Below are 24,135 nucleotides of genomic sequence, written 5' to 3'. Positions count from 1 at the left end.
AAAAATGAGCTCAAAATCAAACCACGGACACTGAAGATGTCAGGTGGCAGCAGTGGCCATCTCACCTCCAAGATAAAGTAAACCAATTATAAATGACTGTGTGAGTTTCCCAAAGTTCTAAGATGACTAATACAGAAAATAACATAACCATTAAGCATAATTCATGTTTGTGTGATTTTTGTAATTGTTCTTGTGCTCATATGATGTTCATGTCATTGATTATGTTTTTCCTTTCATGAGCTGTCAGCCATAATCATTGACATTAAAACCAAAAAAGGCCTGTGATATTTCACTTTTAAAAGAATGAATCTAAAACATACTTTTAAAATTAAATTACAAAAGGAAATGTACTTTTTCATGATTTTCTAATTTTTTCACGATGCACTTTATAGTACAGAAGGTAAACTTAGCATATCCCATTCCAACAGAACTCTACACAGTTTACGTAATACCTGGTGATTTGGGTACCTACTGTACCTATTACAGAATGCTGCTGTAACTAATAACTTTTGTTATAATATCAGTGTTCCAAAGACTTTTCTTATCTTAAAGCAGTGGATATATGAAATATATTCTTTTTATACAATTATGCCTAATAAGTTAAGGAGGAAAAATAAACACTTTTCCCTAACTTAAACATTTGAAGTATATTTTTTTATTAAATATAATATAAATAAATAAATAAAAATTAAAGTATATAAAAAAATTCACTATTTCCACTTTTATACATGTGCAGATTTTTACAAATATTTAATCATTTTTGTGTAATGTACGTATTTAATGAATTCCCATATTTATTCATTTATTATATTATTATTATATTTATTCATCAAGTATATATTTATCAATTGATCTTGTTCAGATGTTCCTTTGGTGAATCAAGTTTTCGGGAATTTCGGAATGACTGTTAAGATTCTTTTAAAAATAGCATTTTAACCATTTCAATGCAATGCAAGGTTGGTGATGGGATTTTAATGATTTTGGTAACAGACATAGTGCATGGCACCTAAGGTATATCACATCCTTCTCCCTTTTGGTTTTACACACACACGCACACCAGACTAAGCCTCCAGGCCATGGGTCATAGCCAAAAGCCTGTAATTGCTTAACCTCAAGACCCACACATGCAGAACTACCACAGTTCTATAATGATGTATATTGGTTAAGAAGAAAAATAGAAGATAAACAAGGAGAAGTGAAGAGGGACAGTTACAACATGTTATGTTTCTATAACCTACAGTTCATACAATTAAGCCCAAAAGTTCACAATCCCAGACGTCGCTATTCTCCAAGTAACACTGCAGCCACATACTCTGCTCTTCTGAGCTTTGCAGTCTCAGTGACAACATGTTTAGCAGATGTGGATCAGGTACTTATCATGCAGAGTGTTTGATCAATCGCACAATGATGAAGGCAGTGTGTGATGGGTGTAGGGGTAGGGGGGATATGTTCTGGAAATTTCTTCACACCCTTAGATCAAAGCCCATCAGCTACTGCCACCTTGAGTGAGGGGCCAGTGTGTGCACGACTCTTTGTGTATGGGAGGTCCAGGATCAGTAGCGGTCACTGAAGTCAGGCGTGCAAACTTATGAGAGTCTTTTCCTCTCTACTGATTTCTATGCCTGTCTTTCTCTGTATTACCCGTGCACACCACACATACCGACCATGCCTGATTATTCTGCCTAGAGAGACAGCGAGAGAGAGAGAGAGAGAAAGAGAGAAAGAAAACTAACTACAGACTGACCTTAAGTGTCGGGTGAATATTTTGTTCAAATGTATTTGTCTGTGTTTGTGTGTATGTGTTCAGTGGTGCTGGATTTATATACACTCGGATTGTCACACCATTGAACCCATTGTGCCTATAGAGAATACCACTGGCTAAAATAACCAGATCACTCACATCCAGGCTTGCTGTCTTTTTACTTTCAGTGTTCCTTTTTTTTCTTCTGGACCTTCACCCCCACACATATACTCTTTGCCTATTTGCCACATTCGAATGGAAAAAAAAAATCTTATTCTCCTAAAAGCATTTATTAATGGATAAAACCTTTAACAAATTCCTGCACTCCATGTTCACTTACTCACCATAACCCCAGACACTCTTGCACGCACACACACACACACAAACACAAACATACACATTGTGTTCAAATGACAACAGCGCTCACCACAGATGTAGGAATTTCATAAGAAGGCTGACTGGAAATAAATCAAAAGTAAAACATCAGTGAAAAATTTGGGAAAATTACAGTTAGACATTGCTCACATATTCCCCTGCTAATAATAATTAACCCATCTGTGAGTTATCAAGTCGGAAAGAATGATTTAAGTGAATTGCTGTCGGTGAGAGCATTTAAGAAAGACAGGAAATGGTTAACCGCGTTGTCTGGAGGGGTGGTGTTCTCACCTTGCTGAATGTCCTTCATCTCCAGATGAAGGCTGGATATTAGGATCCCCACTGCTTGAGAACGTTTTCCATCTAATAACTTGATTATCTGAAACGAATGAAACGAAGAACAAAAGTCAGGAAATAATACACACTTTTATGGACCAAACCACTGTTGATATTCATCATAACACCACTGACAGGTCAAGGTCTCAGATGGTGGGCAGCAAGAGAAGTGCTCAGGATGTCATGTGTTTGAAGCAAGAAAAATGGGCAAGCGCAGGGATCTAAACGACTCTGAAAAAGTCATGGCAAGATGATAGGGTCAGAGCATCGTTAAAACTGTACATCACAGTCTACAAAGCACAGGGCTTAGGAGGCAAAGAGTTCAATGTTGGTGAAACAGCCTCCAGATTCTCCAGATATACATTTGACTCAGCACCCATGGAATGCACTAGACAAACATGTCTGATCCATGGAGGACCCACCCTGCAAGGATCACCCAAAGGATCTGGTACCAACGTTTTGGTGCCAGACACCACGGCACAACACCAGAGGTCTGGCAGAGTGAAGAACCAAGAGGCCAGAGTTGCTTCGGCATTAGGGAAACCCCCACAATATCAGGCATAATATTTGGCATTCTATGGCTGATTGGTGTATATCGGTGCTCCATATATCTAGACCAGATTTTTATTATTATTATTATTATTAGCACTACCACGAATGTGGTCACCCTGGAAAACTGGAGTGCTCGATCTGATAGCTGTTCCATCTCTCCTACTACAGTAGAGTTCATAATTGGTCTCAAATAGAGATGTCAGCAGGACTGAGTTTTTAAAATCCTACTTTCACGAGTTTTTGTACTTGACTGAAATTTCTTCTATTAAATTAATCCGTTCCATTTACAAACTAGTAGTCATATTTAAGCCACACTGACACTGATGCGTTAATAAAAAACGAATGTCCCTTTTAAGAAACATGGTGTTCAATTGTCCCAAGACTTTCACATCAGATTCTTTCCCAGAGTAAGGTAAAAACCTGTCCCTTGCACAACCTTTTTCATTGAGATCCCAGTCCATTGAGTTTTGTCATAACCTCATGCCCTGTGAACCTTTCTGGCAAGCTTTCTTTATATGACTAATCAATCTACCTTACCAGACATACATTTAGTAACATATTTTAGCAGTGTTAAAAAGTCTTTTGTTTTGTGATGTAATACAATTATAACGCAGTTGAAAAGAAAAAAAAGAAAAAAAATGAAACCGTAAAAGTTTAATTTTTTAAACCAAAAAATCATTTGACTCTGGACAAACAGGCTAAGGGATTTTATAATGAACTATAAATTTACAGGATTTTTATTTGTCCCTACACATGTTCACAATTATATATGAGTGAATATCCCCATAAAGGACAAAACAGTTTTTGGCAAGTTAAAGCTCCACTTTAAAAGTTAATGTCTCAGATTTATTCATTAGGTAGCATTTGAGCACTCTTGCAGGCATTGAGCTACCAAGGCGTTCAGTTGGAATCAGCAAGAGGGGTCTTTAAAGTGAGTATTGCATTACAGCCAGCATAGTGGGCATGCTGCTACCGCATTCATTATTAATGTCACTGGGGATCTCCCCTTCCACAGACACTGCAACAGAGGGAGCGCCTCTCTTAACACCTCTAATGAACTAGCGTGTTAAAGCTAACCAGCCTTATAAATCATGAGTTGTACTATGACTAAACGGAGTTAGTGCTTAACAAACCAATGGATTAGGTAGTGTTTGAAAATGAGCATAGCTTGAATGTTATGGATATGAAATCTTTAGAAATCAGAAGGGAATAAATTCCATAGCCAAAAAAAAAAACGAGCAATGATGTTAAATAAAGCACCTGACTGTGAAATTAACAGGTTAAAGACATGAGAAGATGAACAAAAAAAGATTAAGCTTATACAGTGATACTTCGGCACACGAACGCCCTGCTTTGTGAATTTTCCGCCTTAAGAACGACAATTTTGGAAGAAATTCGAAATTTGACGATCGAGACTTTGACCGAGGCAGTCACACATTCTTCGGGTCGTGCGGACTTGAATTATTTTTTACATTTTGTGTAAGGTTAAATGAGGTTTAATGTCTATTTATGCCATACTTTACTTAATTTACATGTCTTTTCTAAATGTTTCGATTGTTTTTATATGCAAATATATAATTATAATGTTGGAATTATAATTCAATTATCAAATCGTAAATATTAGTAATGTCTTTGGGTGGCTGAAACAGGTTATCTGCGTTTATTTCCTAATGGAAAATGTGTTTCGCAATACCAAATTTTTTAAAAACTTATTTCTGGAAAGGATTAAATTGTTATGCCGAGGTACCACTGTACTGTAAGACACAAACTACTAATAACGACATGTTTTAGATTTTAAATTAATTCAAACTCTGCCACACATACTTGTATGTGTAAATGTACTTTATATATACAAAATATGCGAAATTTAACCCAATGATGATTCCAAGCATGTAATCTCATATGTGATACAGATCTATTTCTGTGACTGCATAGGAAGCTAACAGGACAGACTCACTATTCTTTACTCATTAAAATGTGTCAGGACTAAAAGGGTTTCCTTAAACTAATATATTCAGCAACAGATTCCAGATGCTCCTGTAAAATGAGTAGGGAAAATAAAGATATAACAGTAAAAGCTTGGAAAGGTACTAGCTATAAATGGGATGAGAAGATGTAGAGAAGGTGCAGGTAACAAGTGTTAGTGAGACCTGTGTGTGGTTAAGAATAATGTGTATTTCTACCTCATATGTCCCCTTTACTGCCTAACAGGATTTTTAAAAAATGGTACTTTCTAAACAATATATTAATTAAGCAATATTGTATAAGACAGAGTGCTGTTGTGCTGGATCATCACAGTGTGCTGATATACAGTAAAACAATCCCTTGTACCACACACCAAGTAGTGCCCTTGATTTAGGGGTATTAAGTGATTTGGCATTCGTAGCTAACTTTTCTTGCTGAAAGTGCTTCTGTGGCTCTCTTCTCAGTACTGTAAAAAGTACAGACTACTTTCGGCTTTGCAGCAAATGACAGTTACAGGTTAGAAAACCTTGTTAGAAAACCTGTGACGCAGAGTGATACAGGTACTATATAGGGGCAAGGGTACAGTAGGTCAGTGGTCAAGGCATTGAACTACTGGTCGGAAGGTCCGAAGTTCAAACCGCTATCAATTTACCACAGTTGCACCCTTGAGCAAGGACTCTCAACTGCTCATATTCAATGAGATAAAATGATAAGAATACTCAGGAGAATAAAATGAATAAGGGCATCTGCCAAATGCTATAATTGCAAATAAAGCTAAACATCCCGGTGCTGTTACTGTCTGTTATCACCGCTCATGGAATGCCTCTCATCCAATCCCGTCAGAACTAATCGCTCATTGATCGCTCATATACCTGTATATTAAATCAACCATGTATGTAATGTGATGAATAAGAAGATCGAGCCAAAATGACTGCACATTTGTTTTGTCAACTCAAAAGAAGACAGATCTAAAGATGTTTGACCTTTGCAACACTTATGATTTTTGCACACAATGCTGGAATAGCTTATCGTTTAAGTATTACTAATGGATATTAAGTGTTTCACTAACTTTCGCAATGCCATCAACACCATTTGGCAAATATTGAAGCCAATTTCCTTATACAAACACACCAAATTACTGAAAAGTTCTGCCAGAGAGCATCACAACCAGACTGCTTATTCTGAACCCACTCTCAGGCGTCAAACCCTTTCCTAAAATAATCACTTAGTAAACAGGAGGTGATGGTGCCCGTAAATCATTGCAGAACTTATGAGTCAGAACCAATTAAAACGTCTGATTGTTTGACCAGTATTATCATTAAACAAACGACGTGTTAAATGTGATTCATCTGGTGACTACAGCTGAGGTGTGATGTTTATGCGTTAGGCTACATATCATAGCCCTGTACTAGGACAAAAGAGGCATCAGGACACATTTTTCTTTTACGATGTATATGTATTGTTTTTAACGATACTGAGCAAGGCAAGTGAAAGGTGTTAACGCAGGGCTTTACAGTAAATCTCATCAAAGACTGTGTTCGTCTCTTTTATCACAAATGAAGCCACATGCCAGCAATTAGGTTGGGCCAGTGGGTTGAGATGACAGACGCTTCCTTCATTTATGTCATCTCCTCTTCTTTCATATGATAATTAAGAGAAAGAGAGAAGCCGGCCTCAAGAACACGCACTGCATGTAATAGAACACATGAAACTGATTAGTCCCCCCCCCCCCCCCCACACACACACAACTACTTTATTTAGTTGTATAGAGAGATGAGGTTCTTGTGTCAGTTTTACTTTAAGAGCGAATTCAATATTTGCATTGTTGATAGAAAAAGACAACAAAAAAAAACACACAGATACACAAAGGAACTTAATTATCATAAAGATCAAAATACATTAAAAAAGACATTCAGCCCTGAGACAAGAGACCTGGGCGCAATCTGGCAACACTTTGAAAGCCCGTAATGCACATGCACTGTCATCACTCCCTGCTAGGTATTCATGAAAGAAGATGCTAATGCACACGATCCCACTGCAGCCCCCTACACCGTTCCTTAAATCCCACTGATCCAATCCCGACACACCTGACTGCTATCTACTATTGGCTTTGTTCCCTATACCACAGTGTAATGACGGCCAGTGTAGGAAACTGACAAGAAGCCACGTCTCGCTGTCTGACTCAGTCCTCCTAAAATTTCTCCACTCTTCCACCCGAAAAACTTTTGTTTTCCGGTGACTATCATTTCTTGGAAGGATGACGCTGGAAAACTATTTATACCTTGAAGTGTAAACGATCGAAAATAAAAAAAGATGGAGATGTAAACGTGCTACTTTTGTTTAGCCGACCTTTTGGAAATTGCACCCTCTTGCCAAGAACATCTGCGCCAATATTCATCTGTCACTTTTTACCTGACACGATGTTAAAGCTTAATAATAGTCCTTAGTTATTGTGTTCTAAATTGTGTTCTTGCACATACCTATAGATATATATGCAAAATCATCTATCCAAAACCATTTAACATTATTTCGTCTTTTTGCTTGTAGATGTTCATGTCATCTTAATCGATTTAGTTTAATCGAGTTTAAATATTTAACATGACGATAGAGACACTGTCTTCCTCAAACACTTGTTTACTTGGATGCCTGACTTTCTTTCATTCATATCATACTTTTCATTTGTTTTGCTGTGGGTGAGTGTTAATATACAGTACACTACAGCAAAAGAGATACAGTACAAAAGCATTTATATTGAATGCAGGGAAGAAAAGGAGGTTGTTAATTTGTATATCACAAAATCTGTGGTCCTCCATTAACACTAGGTGGAAACCGACATGACGTGACCTTGGACCGAGGGCCCTTTCAAAGGATGAAGCAGGTCACATCATATAATATGTGTAAGTTATTTATCCTCCAAGCACTTTAAAAACCACACTACAGCTGAAGACCTTTATGATCATCAGTGATGCGGAATATTTTGAATATATAATTACATATTTACTGTATTTAAAGTAGTAGATGCACTATATGATATTCTGGACACAGTCAAGACCTGACATAGAAAGATTATTCGGAAAAAAAGTTAAACTGATACATTATTTAAGACCAAAAAACTGCAGATGAGTGATGAAGTGCTAGCCTTGCAGTATGTGGAGACGCTAGGAAACAGACATCTGAAAAGACCACCGTCTGTCTGAAATCACATTAATCGAGGCCACCTCTGAAGCCAGAGTGACCAGACGTGCACAAATTGGCGACTTGGTGCCCTAACTGATTGATCAGAGAGAGAGTGTACAGTATATAGATCTAAAGCAGGCCCAGACGGGACCAGACAGGGTGAGCGGGGCTGTCTGGACGCCAGGCAAAGTGCTGACTTGCTGAATGGATTATCGTTGTCAGTGTTCCCCTCAGCAACTACGTATAGAAAAGTTAAACGGTTAAAACTTTCACTTTAGGAATTAGTGCTGACTGGGACCGATATGACACTATTATATATTGAAAAAGGAAATGCAAAACAAAATATGCAGATTAAATCATGATATATCACTAGTTGAACATAAAAGATATGCATACTTTATAAGATCCCATAATAACTCCACCGGAGTGACAATGCAATATCAGATGGCCTCTAAATTGGCTTGTCCCTCTGGGGGGAATCCTAGAGTCTCTATGTAGAACCAAACAAGCGAGGCTTTATGGGACCAGACATATACATAAAGACTAAAACATATCAGTGAGTACAGTTCTAGAAAAACAATTGGACTAAGAGATGTGATGTAGATGTAATGTAGTTATCAGTAGAGTCTTGTAGTCTTGTGGAGTCATAAGATATATCTGTTATATCTAGTAGGCCTTTATTACCTGGGTAAGGTGTAGCAGAGAGCCATTCACACAAAGATTAATTAATTAATTTATTTTCTATTCCACTTATCCTGAACAAGGTCACGGGAAGGCTAAAGCTTCTCCCAGGTGACTTCGGGCACGAGGTGGGGTACACCCTGGACTGTGGGCCAATCCATTGCAGGGCACACACAGACACACATATTAGACTTATAAACTCTTTATGTGACATGTATAAACTCTTTAACTGTGACAACCACGTTAGGTGCCAATGAGTGTTAAGAATAACATAAGGGTTTGAAAATATTATTTAAAGTGATGTGCCCCAGGTACCCTCTCGTGTTAGCAATTAAATGCTCCATCATCATAATTCTGGTGATTCCACTATATTGCGCGGTTCTATATATTTATAATTCCAATCCATTCAAAATCCAGCAGACAAAGCAAGCCCTCAGACTGAAGACTGGCCACCAGACGATAAAAATAAAGACCATAACCTCTTAATTTGGTCCATACCCGTGGAAGTGGGAGGAGACAACATACCTTCTTGGCTTTGGGCTTGTCCTCATATGTGTCGGAAAGAGGCTTCTTCTTTGGCTGCACCGTGGCTTTGGAGAAAAGCTCTTCAAACTCCTTCGTGTCAACAATATCTGGTTCTTCCAGAGAACCCCACAGCGTGTTGTTACTGGAAAAGAGATATACCAGCAGTATCACTGTACAAAAAGCATGAAGAGATATGTAACATTTCAGATGCCATTAGAGCAACAGTTTGTGACAGAGAAAGGGAGGATTATAAAGAGCAGATTAGACACAAGTTGAAATACTGATGCAAGCTGTTCTCTTCCTATTGTAAACAACGCTTTTCTTTTGCTTAAAAAACTTCATCCAAAGTTTGTTTAAACTATTTGAGATGGGGAGAAATATTTGTGCTGAAAGTGAGTATAAAAAGCGGAACGCTGAGAGTTTCACAGAAAGAACCAAAAAAAAATAAAAAATTTGTCCCACGTGTGTCAAAGAAACTTAACGACTCAAGTGGTCTTCCATAAGCATTGCATTTGTCTGCAAAGAACCACTGTCTCCTCCAAAACGACTGCGTCATTAACGATGAGAGGTATTTGATTTTGCCTGTTGCTCGGCAACACGGTTAATACAAACAGGCTGCATGGTCAGGAGCAGGAGGGGAAATAACAGTGCCCTCACTGACTCTGCTACCTTCCTTTTTCACTCTGTCCTCCTGAAAGGGGAAAAAAATTCAAAACCTTAGATAATACCAGCAGCTCCTCTCCATCTGCTCACATAAACAGCTCTTGACTGAGGAAAAGCCAAAGGGGGCTTAGTAAGGCATAAATCTCGTGTCATGTAGGACAGATTAATAGGCCTGATTCTTTAGGATGTATTGTTATCATTTGTCTAAAGAATGTGGGTTCATACAAATGTCCAGGACGCCATACCGGATATTGTATACAAATTCATCCAAAAATCATTCTTCTATTTGAAAAAGTTTTACCTGCATTTATGAAACAAACACAATGCAGTAGGGAGTGCCATAACAAAAGTAATCAGATTTGATAACAATCAACAACACTGTACTGTGATGCCATCCTGATGATGATTATTTTCCAGTAACGACACATTTTACTCCTACTCTACTGCAAAAATTCCCAACAATTACCATCTTCCATTAACTCAATGATACGTCATTCCTTTTATCCATCTATAGTTACAGTTGATGTTTCTGGAACATCTGTGAGCCAAGTTAGTTCTGTTATGACAGAAATGAATAGTTGTTCTCTTACTAGGCCTTTAAAAAAGCTTTCCCGCTCTCACTCATAAGTTAATAAGATAATTTAATGTACTCTGTGCACTACATTTGATCTTGTGGGGACTGGAAGATAATGTATTAGAGGTACAAAGTGCTGGCAACCTTTGTACCTTGCACCTCCAGGCTCCGGGTTCGATTCCCACTTTGGGGTCTGTGTTCTCCCCATGCTGGGTGGGTTTCCTCTGGGTACTCTGGTTTCCTCCCACAGTCCAAAGACATGCAGATTAACCCTAATTCGCATTCCCAAATTGCCTGTTGTGTGAGAATGAACGTGTAAGTATGTGTATGTGTGTGTCCTGCCATTGATGTATCTTCCGGGATAGACTCCAGGCCCCCCACGACCCTGTATGAAGCGGTATAGATGACGAGGAAGTAAGCGAGTGGGTAAGTAGGTGCTGATACCCATAACCCTTTCCATCATTCCCAACCATATCATTGATTTTTCTTTCTTAAATATCAACAGCCTTTTTAAAAGTGTTTTATAATTTGTCTTGGATTATATGGAAAGACTACCCTGAGAAGGAGCGTTTACTGTAGAAATAATAACATATTAGAACAAACACATTACTATAAACATGTGATTTGAAATGGAGCTGGCATCACTGTCAAAATCATGATGGTATACAAAAAAAACTTTTAAATAATCAGATTTGATCATTTATGATGAAACATGCTCAACTTATATAGCTTATAAAGCATTATAAAAGATATGAATATTTTTAACCACATACTGTACAGTACAATGAGGTGACTAGACCCAGTATGAAGAGCTTTGGCAAACTGTCTTTCTGCTTCAGTTAAGGCTTTTACAAGCGAGAAAAAAGGCCAAATACTTGGTCACGGATAGAATACCACAGCAATCAACCATGCTGCCAGTGATTCAACTAAGAACAAGTGAGACTAATCTAAAGCATTTGGGGAAACTTGTTTCTATCAGGATTGTTGAACACAAACGGATATGATGGGAATTTGATTACCATACCAACGTCAAAGTATTACACTAGAGGTGAGCCACTATGGGGTGTCATGATGGGGTGTCATAGATGTTCATCAGGCTTTTGTTAAATAATTAAAAAAAAAACTTTTATGGCTTACGTGAAAATCTAATTCATTCCTAATGCTTCAGGAGTGATGAAGGACTACTATAAGGAAGTGCAAATCCTGTCCTAATCCCACTTACTGTAACAGACGTCTATAAAGCTCCTGTGCTGGCACTAGAAACCCTCCAGTTGTATAAACTACAGGCACTTTAAAATAAGCATGCCATTTTCCTTTGAAATTGTCAGGTACATACACATTATGGTGTGTGTATGCGTGTGTGTGTTTAAGCCTAGATAGTTGAATGTCCTTACTTGTTGTTTTGAATCTGAATCCTCGTCCAGTAGAGTGGCTTCATGGGACATGCTGGTTCTATTGCTGGTTTTCGTGGGCCTATTTCCACTGCCATCCCAAAGGCGGGCAGAGGAGGTGGGGGGCCACAACCTGGAAAAGGTGGAGGTGGAGGCGGAGCTCCAGGCATACCGGGTGGAGGAGGAGGAGGAGGAGGACCAAATCCAGGGAGAGGTGGGGGTGGAGGCGGAACTCCAGTCATACCAGGTAGAGGAGGAGGAGGAGGAGGACCAGCTCCAGGTAGAGGTGGGGGTGGAGGTGGCCCTCCAATCATACCAGGTAGAGGAGGAGGAGGAGGGGGACCAAATCCAGGAAGGGGTGGAGGTGGAGGTGGGACACCTCCTGCTCCAGGTAAAGGAGGTGGAGGGGGTGGTGGCACTGATCCAGGTAGCGGTGGTGGTGGTGGTGGACCTGAAGCTGGTGAGAGACCTGCTTGGCCAGGTAGAGGTGGAGGTAGTGGAGGCGGAGCACCAGGTACCACGCCTAGATTCTGAGTGATGGAATCAAGGTCAAGTTTTCGGGGCAGGCTTTGAACAGGCTTGGCGCTCTCATTTTCCGGTGTCTTGATAAAAGTTTCCCGGTCAGTCTGGATGCAAACATGGCGATATGTTTTGAGGGACGTGTCATCTTCAGTGGACACACATGCGTCACACACTTTTTTCTTGTCCCGTGGATAGCCTAGTTCCTGGCGAATTTGATCTAGAGTGTCTTGTAGTTGGGAAACAGTCACTGCATGCTCTCCACGCAGCTGGAACACCTGCAGCTCGAAGTCATCCTGGGTTTACATAAGTGTGAAGATTTCTGTTACTAGACATGTGATAATTTGTTGGCATTCATTCATGCAATAAAACAGTTTAGCACTGAGAAGATACCGTATAGCTAGCTAATACATGAAATATTACTCCAAGACCAACTAATCAGTTCACCAGGTCGTTAAGAAGTCTTGTACTAGTAAATCAACTTAAATGAACATGTGGAATATAGGAAGTTTTATATATTTGTTTTTACATTAAAGAGGACGAGGAGTAGTAATAATCTACTGTATATAAAACATATATATAAAACTAAGTTTTTTAAAGTTTAATTTTAAGATGGCATAGAAATGCACAAAATTACAGAATAGCTACAAATATGATGATAATATTGAAACATAGACAAAACATGCTAAAAAAAAGGTGCAAATTTAAGGAATGCCTCTGTGTTCTACATGAGCCGGAGTCAATATAAACATAGATATGACATAAGAATTCAGCAATTTCATTAACAACTAGAGAATCTTTGTCATATAATCTGACATAAAGAGCACCATTACTGTACAGTCTGTTATGAATTATGCCCAATATTTTATTCTCATTATCTCGTAAACAATAAACGTCGCATGTGAATTCCACATGCTTTCTATTATAACGTGATCCACAAAGAACCCAACGAGGCATGTTCTTGTCTTTCAGCGCTCTGCTTGTCAGTGCTAAACATCTCCATTTTGTTTTCTCTTCAATTGAATGCGCCTGTGACAAACAGCACGCTATGACACAATGGATGTGGCTGCATACGGGAACATTAATCATTCTCAAAGACATGTAAAAGCCTGGGACTTATTCAACAAGATAAACGCTAGATAACATACAGTACGGGTTACTCTAATGGCTTATGATGGCCAACACGTTTAGAACTTTATATAAATACATACAGTACAAAACCATTTATATTTTATAAGAAGCAGGGCATGGATTAGTTATTATAAAATAAAACTAACAGTTACTCCAAAATAATGTATTTTGCATGGGCTGCTTTAATTCAACAGCTGGGGTCTTCGTCAAAAACCTTTTCACTGAACAATACACACTGACTGGCTAAATCTGTTTAACAAAGGCTAGACTCAATCTTGCTTAATTTGTTTAGAAAACCAGGCCTGAGAGTTAAGCTCTAATGTGTCCATGTCTGTCATTACATCAGCAAATCACTTACAGAACATAGAGAGGGGACACACAAAAAAACTGCATCAGAAATATTCTCTCCCCTGAGACGTCTGGGGGAAAAATTCACATCTGAAATGCCTGTTTACTATCAGTTGAGTTACATAAATAAAGAATTAGACAGTTTCTGCAGTTAATACACCAGTATTGGACATACTAAGAGGAATTGAAATTCATTTTAGCCGAAATAATGAATAAATTGATAAATAAATACTCCAGCTAACACACAAGGAAAACATTTACATATAGAACGGGGATGGCTTTGAGTGTAATTTTTTTTTATGGGTGAGATGTCAGGACACATCAAGCTTGTAAACTTTGATCTTGTTTTATATGAGAAGCTAGCTGAGGTTGGCGTGCATCTGGAAACAGTCCGTCCTCTATAGCTTCTTTATTTATTTCTGCCCTCATATACAAGTATGTTTATAGTCAATGGGCACTGCAGTGAGCCTGTAGTAATGCACTGCCTTCAGACTTTTCACCCTGCTTATCCCAAGCTTATCTCTCATCTATAACTCAGATTTTACTATAAAGTTTCAATCTGCATCATGTAATAAAGGGTAAAGAAAAAAAAGGGTATTGTACATCTGTGAAAGACCCATTAAACTTTGTTAAAAAATAATACGTGATGTGTGCACAAACAAACAGACAAACAGACAGACAAAAAATTCTTGTTTGATGTGTTCTATTTCTCAAACATTTTTTCGCAAATATTTTTAATGTAAAGACACGCCAACTGTATGGTTTTATTATACAGTATGTATAGATTCACTTGATCTAAATGGCTTTGAGCTTGATCTCTTTATCCAAGCTTAAAACTACCAGGCATAAAAATTTAAAAACAGCATGGCTCAAAACAAAGCTAAAATACAATTTGACGCATTTATTAGGTGAATACTTGAAAAGTTGTATTATGTTAGTAAAATAAATCTGTAGTCCGCTGGTGTGTATAATTTATTATGCAGTTAGAAAGAGCCTCTGGTTGAAAAAATTAATTCAACAAACAAATAAACAAACAAACAACATTAATACATTATGCTTCTTTAAATTAATATCACGACTGATTGAGCATTTTATGTTCATTATGGTTAGTTAGTAATCATAAATATCTTTTGTTCATTATTTTTTTCCTCAGTAGATTACTGGCAAGGTTTGTACTATAAATATGCTCAACTATTACATGAGTTTGTTTGTTTTTAAGTGGACAGTATATAAACATGCAGTACTTTTTCTTAATTAGGAGAATAAAAAAAATAATGAATAACTGACATGGGCATGTTGGATTTGATTAATTTGTGATTAATTGTTGTTTATTAAGTCTAGCTCTTTGGGTCTGGGTATTTATGAATTGGAACTTTTTTAATCCAAAGACACCATTGCATCACAGCACTGTTGGTATACCACAAAACTAAGTTTTCCCAGCCGGAAAAACAAGTACACCATAATTGCTGGAAAGACATAAAAAATCACAACTACATAAGGTTGGAGTAAATGCTAGTCCTGCTGGCTATAAATAAGTTTCCATCTATAATTATTTCTTAGAGGAACAGACTGTGGTTTAACAGGGACGAAGCAGGCAGCAAATCTTCATGCATGTGTTTTGACTTTACTGTATGTGTATGCTGACATCTAGTGCCTCCTGAGCATACCACAAGAAAATGGGTTTTAAAAAAGGGTCACTTACGTGCATTTTTTCCAATTGTTCTTTACATTCTCTTTTCAGGTGCAGAAGAGCAGCCTGGTGCTCTGAAAAAATAAATAAAATAGATTTCAGTAGAAGTACATTTTACATTTTTTCTTCACCAAGGAAGTGCCATGTGTAACATTTAGCTAAATCATAAATTTGTCCCAGATCATAAATTTAAGTTTTTATTATTTAGGCATACAATGGTTTTCCATGTATATTTCGCTGTACACAACATATTAACATATTTCCACCAACAGGAAGCAGAAGCATTAGAATTATAGTTAAGACTTTATTTGTCATATATATACATAACAGTGAAATTCCTTCTTCACATATCCCAGCATAACTGGGTCGGAGCACAGGGTCAGCCATGATACAGCGCCCCTGGAGCAGATAGGGTTAAGGGCTTTGCTCAAGGGCCTAACAGTGGCAACCTGGTGGAGATAAACATTTTTTTTTATTTAAAAAAATTGTTTATGGCGGATTGAACCACCAATCTTCTAGTCGGTAATTAAGTGCCTTAGCCCTCTGTGCCACCACTGCCCCTGTATGCCTTATTATTTATCTTTAACATGTCCTGCCAATCTATCTATTAAGTTTTTTATTACTTCAGTCTTCATAGATCTTCAGTATCTTCAAATGATGTGAAAAAATATCCACTTGTCCTAGCAAGGCTCACATTTGGGTGAAAAATTAATGAAAACATAAGGTGTTAAGTTGTTGGGCATCCACAAGCTCTCAAAACACCTTCAAGGGGTCATGATCCTACAATCCACTGGAACTATACTGGATGAACACTATTCTCCTCAAATATATTCTCTCAGCTGGTGCTTTTGTTGATGATGGAGAAGAATGCTGTCAAACATGTCGGTCCAAAGTCTCGCATGGGTGTTACACTGGATTGAGATCTAGTGACTGTAAAGGCCATATCACATGATTTACATCATTTTAATACTCATTACACCATTGAGTGAGCCCTTGTGTTGTGTGGATAAGACGCCTTGGAAGAATCCACTCCCATTAGAATAGAAAAATGATCGTGAATGATTGTGTGTAGATTTCCCACAGAAAGATGGTTCTCTTTCACATGTTGGAGACAAGTTATCTGTCGTTTTTCAAGGATAAGGCGTTCCACACGCTGAATGTTCACAAGAACAACTGCATTAGGCTCTAAGCCACCCTGGCCGGCTCATCATTTACAGAGATATGGCCTTATTTAAAACTTTTTCACTATTTAAATTTTTTTTTGAGGCTCATCAATGTACTGTGGTTAAAGTCTTCTTTAAATGTCAAACATTTTTACGCCCCGAGTCATGTACAACCTTAATTCCTAGATTTGACTTGAAAGCCCCTCGGATAATTCCAAAGGTACGATAAATGTCATTTGCAGTGAACTTTTCATATATGAGGGGAAAGTAGACCCAAACCAAACCCCAAGCTAGCAAGATGTCCCCAGATGTCACTAGTTTTGGTCACTCCACACTAAGCTTAATGGAACGATTTTTATAGCTTTTGCACATTTCACTTTAAGGGAGCTCTTGTTTTGCCTTTACTTTGTTAGTTTTCATTAATGTTAGAAGGTTTCATTCACAAACTGTGATCTACTTTTTTTTAATTATTTATGTATTGTTTTTAAAAGTGTAAATGTTTGTGAACATTTGTAAAAGTACTTAAAGTAAGTGGGGCCTTTCATTCATCGCTAGGATTTACACCTTTCATGTTTGCAGAGTCAGTGTGTTAATCAGCAAACCTTTGTACTGATAAACTGTGTAAATTTGAACTTATGTGTGTCAAACATGATCCATGCCACTTGAGTTAATACAAGATTTTGTTCATGGCTGGCATTTGTTTCTGATACATTCAGTGAAATAAATTAGTAATCTGTTTTTTTGTATATACAGATGCATAAATGATCATTGCCACACAGGGTCAAAAGAAGACGTCAGAGAAATCGAATGGTTCACATGAGTTCAGTCAAGCATGCTTTCTGACTAAGTATTGTAGCAATCTACTTGTGTTTTAAAAAGTAAAAAAAGATGCACACCTTACAACTTATCGAGGGAGACCATGTCTAATCTTCATTTGAAGTTCTGTACAGACATTGGGGCATAACTGGTCCCGTACCGGGGGATCAAAGCCACCACGGCCTTGGCCATGAAAAAAGTATCAAATCGTGCAGCTTACTTGGGAATGGGGTGCTATAACTTTTCTAAGGGTTGGGGGTTACACAGTTAGTGCAAACACTTTTGCAAATTGCAGTTTTTGCCACAGAGTATGGAACAGCCAGTTGGTTAGGTTTAGGGAGCAATTACTTTTTCATATAGGGCAGGTTTGGACAGCTTTTTTCCCCATAATAAATGAAATCACTTTTAAAAACTGCATTTTGTAATTACTTGGGTTTGTATCATATTAAAATTTGCTTGATGACTGGATCATTTAAGCGTGACAAATATGCCACAACATGAAATAAAAATCATGAAGGGGCAAATATTCTTTTCTAAAACTAATGTTCAATACTGTTCAATAATATCTTGTGACGCTACTGTTCCCACAACTCAAGATAGGTTTCAAGTGCGATATCAGATTATCAATACATTTGTGCAATATTTATTTTCATTTACACTACATTGTGCAATATGTAACTTACTGTGTGCTATATTTAATTCTATTTTTACTTCTATTCATTGTTATTTTTTAATAAAATTTTTAATTCTTTTTTTTTTCTGTCTAATCTAATTTTAGAAAGCTGTTTATCCAGGTAAGAAGATTTGTTTGCTTTGAGCTTACAGTAAATAGCAGGCAATTATGCCACACTTTATCAAAGGCTCCACCGATGTCAAGGGTGATTACTGCGACCTCTCCACCACTGTCAAGGTGCCTGCATAAGATCTGGGTTTTTCCCAGAAGGTATTTCTGTAGTTGGTCATGCACATAAATTTCCACTACATTACTAACAGTGTTGGGCGTAACGCGTTACAAAGTAACATTAGGGTACTTGGATTAGTTTTTTTGATATAACAAGTAATCTAACGCGTTAGGTCTGCTATTTAAGCACTCAGTTTTTCAGTTATTTTTTCAAAAATGTAATCTGTTATTCAGACAATTAATGTAATCCGTGAGCCAGACAGCAGTCATTTCCAATCCTTTATTTGTTGTTCCTGCTATTATACCCCTATCTCACCTATGAGATATGATGGAAACCTAATCACAGCGCCATAACTCGCGGTGTGTATGTGACAAATAAAATTTGAATTTGAATTTGATTTGAATCATGACGAACCGTACTTACGGCCACCGCACAAAACCGCATAGGTGAGATAGGGGTATAAGTAGATAACAATTCATGGGCAATTTATAACCGATTACTTTTTAAAGACAGTAATGTAATTAGTGACTTTAAAAAGTAACGTCCACTAACACTGATTACTAATAATACTAAGCAGTGAGATTGCCTGTTAATTCATGAGGTTTAGATTTAGAATCTCTTTTCTGGACTGGTGTCACCTGTGGAACTTGATCATGCTGCTGTCTAATGCAGACAATGTAGAGCTTAAGTATTCTAGACCACTAGTAGAAGTCTATTAAAATAATTATTAAAGCCATGCACATACAAGCATATTATAAGTAATTATTGTTAGCTATTCTACACTACTTAAGCTGATCATTGCCTGCCTTAGACAGTGGCATGATCAAGTTGCACATTCTAGCCAACCATGCAACTTATTCAAACTACTTTCTTTCGGCTGCTATGTCATAACCTGGCATTGGTCTCACGCCGGATGCCCTTCCTGACACAACCTTTACATTTTATCTGAGCTTGGGAAGGCACTGGATGCAGTGACTGGGTAGTATGGGGTGAGGCAGCCCACCGACAACGGGGCTCTAACCCTGATCCTCAGATCCCCAAACCAACAACCTAGAGCTTTAGGCACCTGAACCATCACTTCGCAACTTAATCAACTGGTGAGATGAAATTTAAATGAGCTGATTCAAACAATTATATTACTAAAATAATTTAATCTTTATGAAAGCTGTGCTTGGCTTTGTATGTTTTCACAAACAGAAAATATTACAGTACATGTTCCCAAACGAGTGGATGTTTTCACATAACTCTATGGAAACATGATTCAGACTAGTCTGTTCACAATAGTCACATCAGTAATAACAGGGTGTGGAATAAGTATAATTGCACTTTACTCTGTCCTTTTGCCCCTCCTTTTAAACGCCGCACGTGAATAAGGTGTTCCAGCTGTTTGACATACCCTGGATCAGTAAAACTGGTTTTGCATTGATATTTTCCATAAATAAAAACAGGGAGAGTAAATGACCTACTCTAGCATCATACCTGCTTCAGTGTAACGGAGTCCCACTTTTTCCTCTTCATCTTTAGGCTTGGGTGGAGGCCATACTGCTACAAGTCTTCCAGGTGTCCTGTCCTCACCGTCACCTGGAGAGGTGAGCTCAGTCTGAAATCGGTTTAAAACAGCACAAAGCGTTGTAGCTCAAACCCACAATAATAAAGCCTAAGCAACCGTAAGTCATCATTAATCAGATGGTATAAAATAAGCTGATATAAAAATGTATTTAATTTAGATTAATATCCCCAGAAATTTGGATGTTTACTAATGTGTCTGTTTTTTGTCCCTACCACTTTCCTTTTTGTTAAATTTCCAGGTCAAAGCCTGGGATGGGAACAGTGGAGCATGCAAAAAGCACGTAGGCTGATTTCTGTGTCTAAGATATTAACAGGAACAAAGTTGTGATACTGTCATGACATGCAAATATAAGGAAGAGCTTTTATATCAGATGTGGGATTATATCGTCAATCATCGTTTATATCGTTGTGTCACGGGGGGCCTAGAGGCTATCCCAGAAGACTTAGGGCACAAGACAGGGTACACCCTGGACAGGATGCTATTCCATTGCAGGGCACAAACACACATACACACACTCACACACTCATTCACACACTATAGGCAATTTCTTTGGTGAACGCCAATTAGCCTAATCTGCAGGTCTGGGACTCTGATAAATGCAAATCAAGTCAAATGCTTCAGAGATACTTTCAAAGCCAATTTGAGTGCCTGTTTTTCCCCCAATACAATCTGTCTAGCCCCTGCAGTTTTTGAAGCAAAATTACATTCATGTAGACACCAAAATGTTAGTTACATACTGTATGTAATGGTTACAACATAGCATTACTAAAGACTTACGACAATAACTAGCCTGAACAGTAACAACAGCATTTTGTTTATTACCATCTTTTGTAATGTATTAATGTACAAATTTTGGAGTGATACATACTTCTCCAGGACTCTTGTCAATGCTAATTGATCTGCTTGGAGATTTGTCAAAGATGGACTTCAGTATCTCTTTTTCATTTTTTCTTTTCTTCTTGAGAGCCTCTAGGTCCACTGAAACATCTCCAGTATCTCTCATAAGTGGCTTAAAACTTGCCAAAAACTTAAACGATTCACTTGTATCTTTTGCCAACCCTTTTTCTTTTTCTTCTGTATTTACGTCTTTGGTATCCTTTGGGGCCTTTTCTACACTCCCTTCATTGCGGGTGTCATCAAAATTGAGCAGATGCCGCCATTGGTTCTTGGCCTCGGCCCTTTCTTTGGGATCAGCTCCCTTTTTGGGTGTGGAGGTGCTGGCTTGGTGCTGTTTAAATTTGGTTTTGTTGACATGCTGTTTCAGGCTCAGCAGTGCCCTGTCTGCATCTTTGTGCTTAATCTCAGACAAGGTCTCTCTATCCTCTCCCACAGCACCCTTCTTTAGTACTCGTAAACCACTGAATAGGGCAGGGAGCTGGAATGGTTCCCTGGCTGTTGATTGTGATAAAGATTTGGGATTGCGAGTGGGAGATGAGTCTGCGGAGGTCTTGCTCTTGGTGGCAGACGTGTTCTCCTTGATTTCTTGTAAAGGAGATGTAGCACTTGGCACAAAATCATTTTGGGACGCTTTCTGATCTTTCAAAAAAGGGTCCTTTTTCAGGCTGCTTCCAGGCTGGGGAGATGAGCTTGGAGAGATAACGGCTGAAGAGCTGTGGACACTTATTTTTTGTGTAGCCGTTTCACTTATCACTTCTTGATGATCATTTTGCTTTTCTGAAAGTAAGGAGGAGTCCAAAGCTTCTGCATCTGGTGCTGGTGTAGGTTGAGACTCTGTAGATATCTTGAGCGAAGACCCAGTAACTGATGGCACATGAAGAGAGTCCTCAGTGACTAGAGAAACAATTTGTCCATCACCAGCACAATCTCCACGCACCTCAACAGGGTGAGTATGTTCACTCAATATGGGATCCTTAGCAGTTAGCACATCTTTACCTGTATCTAAAATGTTGTCATCTCCATTATTTAAATAAGAATCTCTCTCAAGTCCTTCAGATGTAATCTGTTCAAAATGATCTGCTGTGTGTGGAGAGGAGTCCTGCTGCCTGTCAGAAGTCTCATTAGACCATGTCCTGTTCAGAACAGATATTCCATTTCCTCTTGTCTCCTCCAAAACACTTTTATCCGTGAGGGCGAGTAGTATTGAATCTGTCTTAGACACATCACTCTCCCTTTCATGATGATGCAGATCCCAGTCCTGCTTTAGGGTCTCTTCATCCAGGTCGGGAGATTTCTCAGTGACCTTCTGTTCACCAGGCAGGATGCTACCTCCATCTTCCTCTCCATTTTCATCATCAATATAGGTCTCCACTCTTCTGACCTGGACCACATCAGAGTCTGCTAAAAGATTAAGTGAGGAAGAAAAAGGTCTTCTCCAGGTAAGAACCTGGGGGCTCTGCGGCTCTTCCCTCTTATAGTATTCAGTATTCGTCTGTTCATCTGTTAGCTCAGACACGACTTCGTTTTTAATTTCGGCTATTGGAGAAACAACAGTAATACAGCTGTCATTAATATCACCAATGTTAGCATGGTGTGGAAATGTTTCATCCTCGTGCAATTTCCGGACTGACTTGAGCACCGCGTTTTCCCCTGCTTGCTGCTGAGATTCTCTCTTCGCAAACCTAGGAGAGGCTAATAACATATGGATTAATGACCCAGATGAATTGTCACCATCCATTGTAAGACTTTAATAGCTTTCCTCAATCCACTTAAAATACAACTCTTAAATCACTTCTGTGTATCCAGTCAGTGTCACAAAGAGCTGGTTTCTGTAGAAAACAGAAGTCTTTTGTGCGAGCAAATACCCTTGCCCACTCCAGGAGCGCTGCAATTATAGCCTCAATAAAAACCCTTCTTATCTTGCTCTCTTTTGGCAGGTAAAGCTGTATTCAAGCTGCGTGCTTGTCAAAACAAAAACGTGAACCTTTTCCACAACATGATTTTCAGTTCTTCCACCAAAATCCGACATGCCCGTACCGTGGATTAATCTTTGATTCAGCTGACAAGTTGAATGTTCTGTGTTTTCAAAATCTTCTATAATCATCTGAAAGCTGGAAGGTTATACTTCTCTCAAGCAGATGTGGTCCAGAAATGTCGTCAGCGTGAATTTACAGTGCATGGTAGTCTCCTGGCACTGCGCTTTCTTCCCGCTTGTTGAAAATATGCAACAGTTTGTACGTCTGCCGGAGAAAGTTCTTTGTAAAAAACAGCAAGATTTGGTATAGAGTGTGTCACACCGGTTTACCTACGTTTCTGCAGCTCCCTCCCTTTTTCCCTCCCTACTCCATGGGAAGAAACCCTACAGCCAGGTGTCCTATTACTTTGCCTTACTTCCTCTATTACTTACACCTACTTCCTTGTAATGGCTGTGTGTAAAACTTCCCTCCCTCTCCCTCACTCCCTCCCTCACTCCCTCCCTCTTTCTCTCTCTCTCTCATTCTGTCTCGCTCCCTCCTTCTCTGTCTGGCTAATCCAGAGGATCAGGTGGACTGGGCGGTCCTGTTTAACCCTGCACACAGTATTATGCCATTGGCTATACAAGTAAGTCACCACGCCTCTGCCATTCCACAGTGCCACAAAAACAACAACCTGGAAAACCTGCACAGTTCCAAAATTCAGCGGTGTCTGGAATTAAGCCTTTGGGGAAAGACGCACATGGATCTTGTTTCAATTACTGGGGATTAAATAGAGAACACTTTGATGTTTAAATCTATATCACAGGTCTTCACTCACATTTACAGTAGCTTTAATATTACTTAAACAAAATAATATAACAATATTTATCTCTCTTTCAGTTGTCTTGCTGATTACAGCCTGAAAGTTCTCACTTTTCTTTACTATTAGAATTTCTTAAACAAATTTAAACAAATTGCTTTTAAAAAGCATTAAAATCCTTTAAAATGCAACATGTGAAGGTTCGTATGCATTCATGCCTTCATGCATTCATTCAATTTTATACATCTAAAAAAAATCCTGAAAAAAATAAACTGATGCATGTAAAAAAAAAAAAAAAGTCAACAAGTTTAATACCACTGACATATTTCAATGTGTAATCAGCT

General features: G+C 38.4%; 1 protein-coding gene across 2 annotated transcripts in view; it reads right to left on the bottom strand.

The window, feature by feature from the left end:
• Nucleotides 1–24,135, bottom strand: part of LOC128535978 (formin-1-like) — an 88,624-nt gene that overhangs the window by 40,069 nt on the left and 24,420 nt on the right. Inside the window, exons 1-6 of one of the 2 annotated variants that reach the window (XM_053510109.1) lie at nucleotides 20,988–23,364; nucleotides 20,029–20,149; nucleotides 15,681–15,742; nucleotides 11,984–12,795; nucleotides 9,353–9,494; nucleotides 2,408–2,495 (exon numbers count right to left, since the gene is read on the bottom strand). In XM_053510109.1, the coding sequence (XP_053366084.1) occupies nucleotides 2,408–2,495; nucleotides 9,353–9,494; nucleotides 11,984–12,795; nucleotides 15,681–15,742; nucleotides 20,029–20,149; nucleotides 20,988–22,754 (2,992 nt within the window). In that variant the 5' untranslated portion in view covers nucleotides 22,755–23,364. Of the gene's footprint in view, nucleotides 1–2,407; nucleotides 2,496–9,352; nucleotides 9,495–11,983; nucleotides 12,796–15,680; nucleotides 15,743–20,028; nucleotides 20,150–20,987; nucleotides 23,365–24,135 lie in introns of those variants that run through there. The other variant, XM_053510108.1, reaches the window with a different exon arrangement.

Source organism: Clarias gariepinus, chromosome 13, assembly GCF_024256425.1.
Source record: "Clarias gariepinus isolate MV-2021 ecotype Netherlands chromosome 13, CGAR_prim_01v2, whole genome shotgun sequence".
Lineage (NCBI taxonomy): Eukaryota > Metazoa > Chordata > Actinopteri > Siluriformes > Clariidae > Clarias > Clarias gariepinus.
Note: the sequence above shows the minus strand (reverse complement) of the source record. Positions and strands in the feature narration are given on the sequence as shown.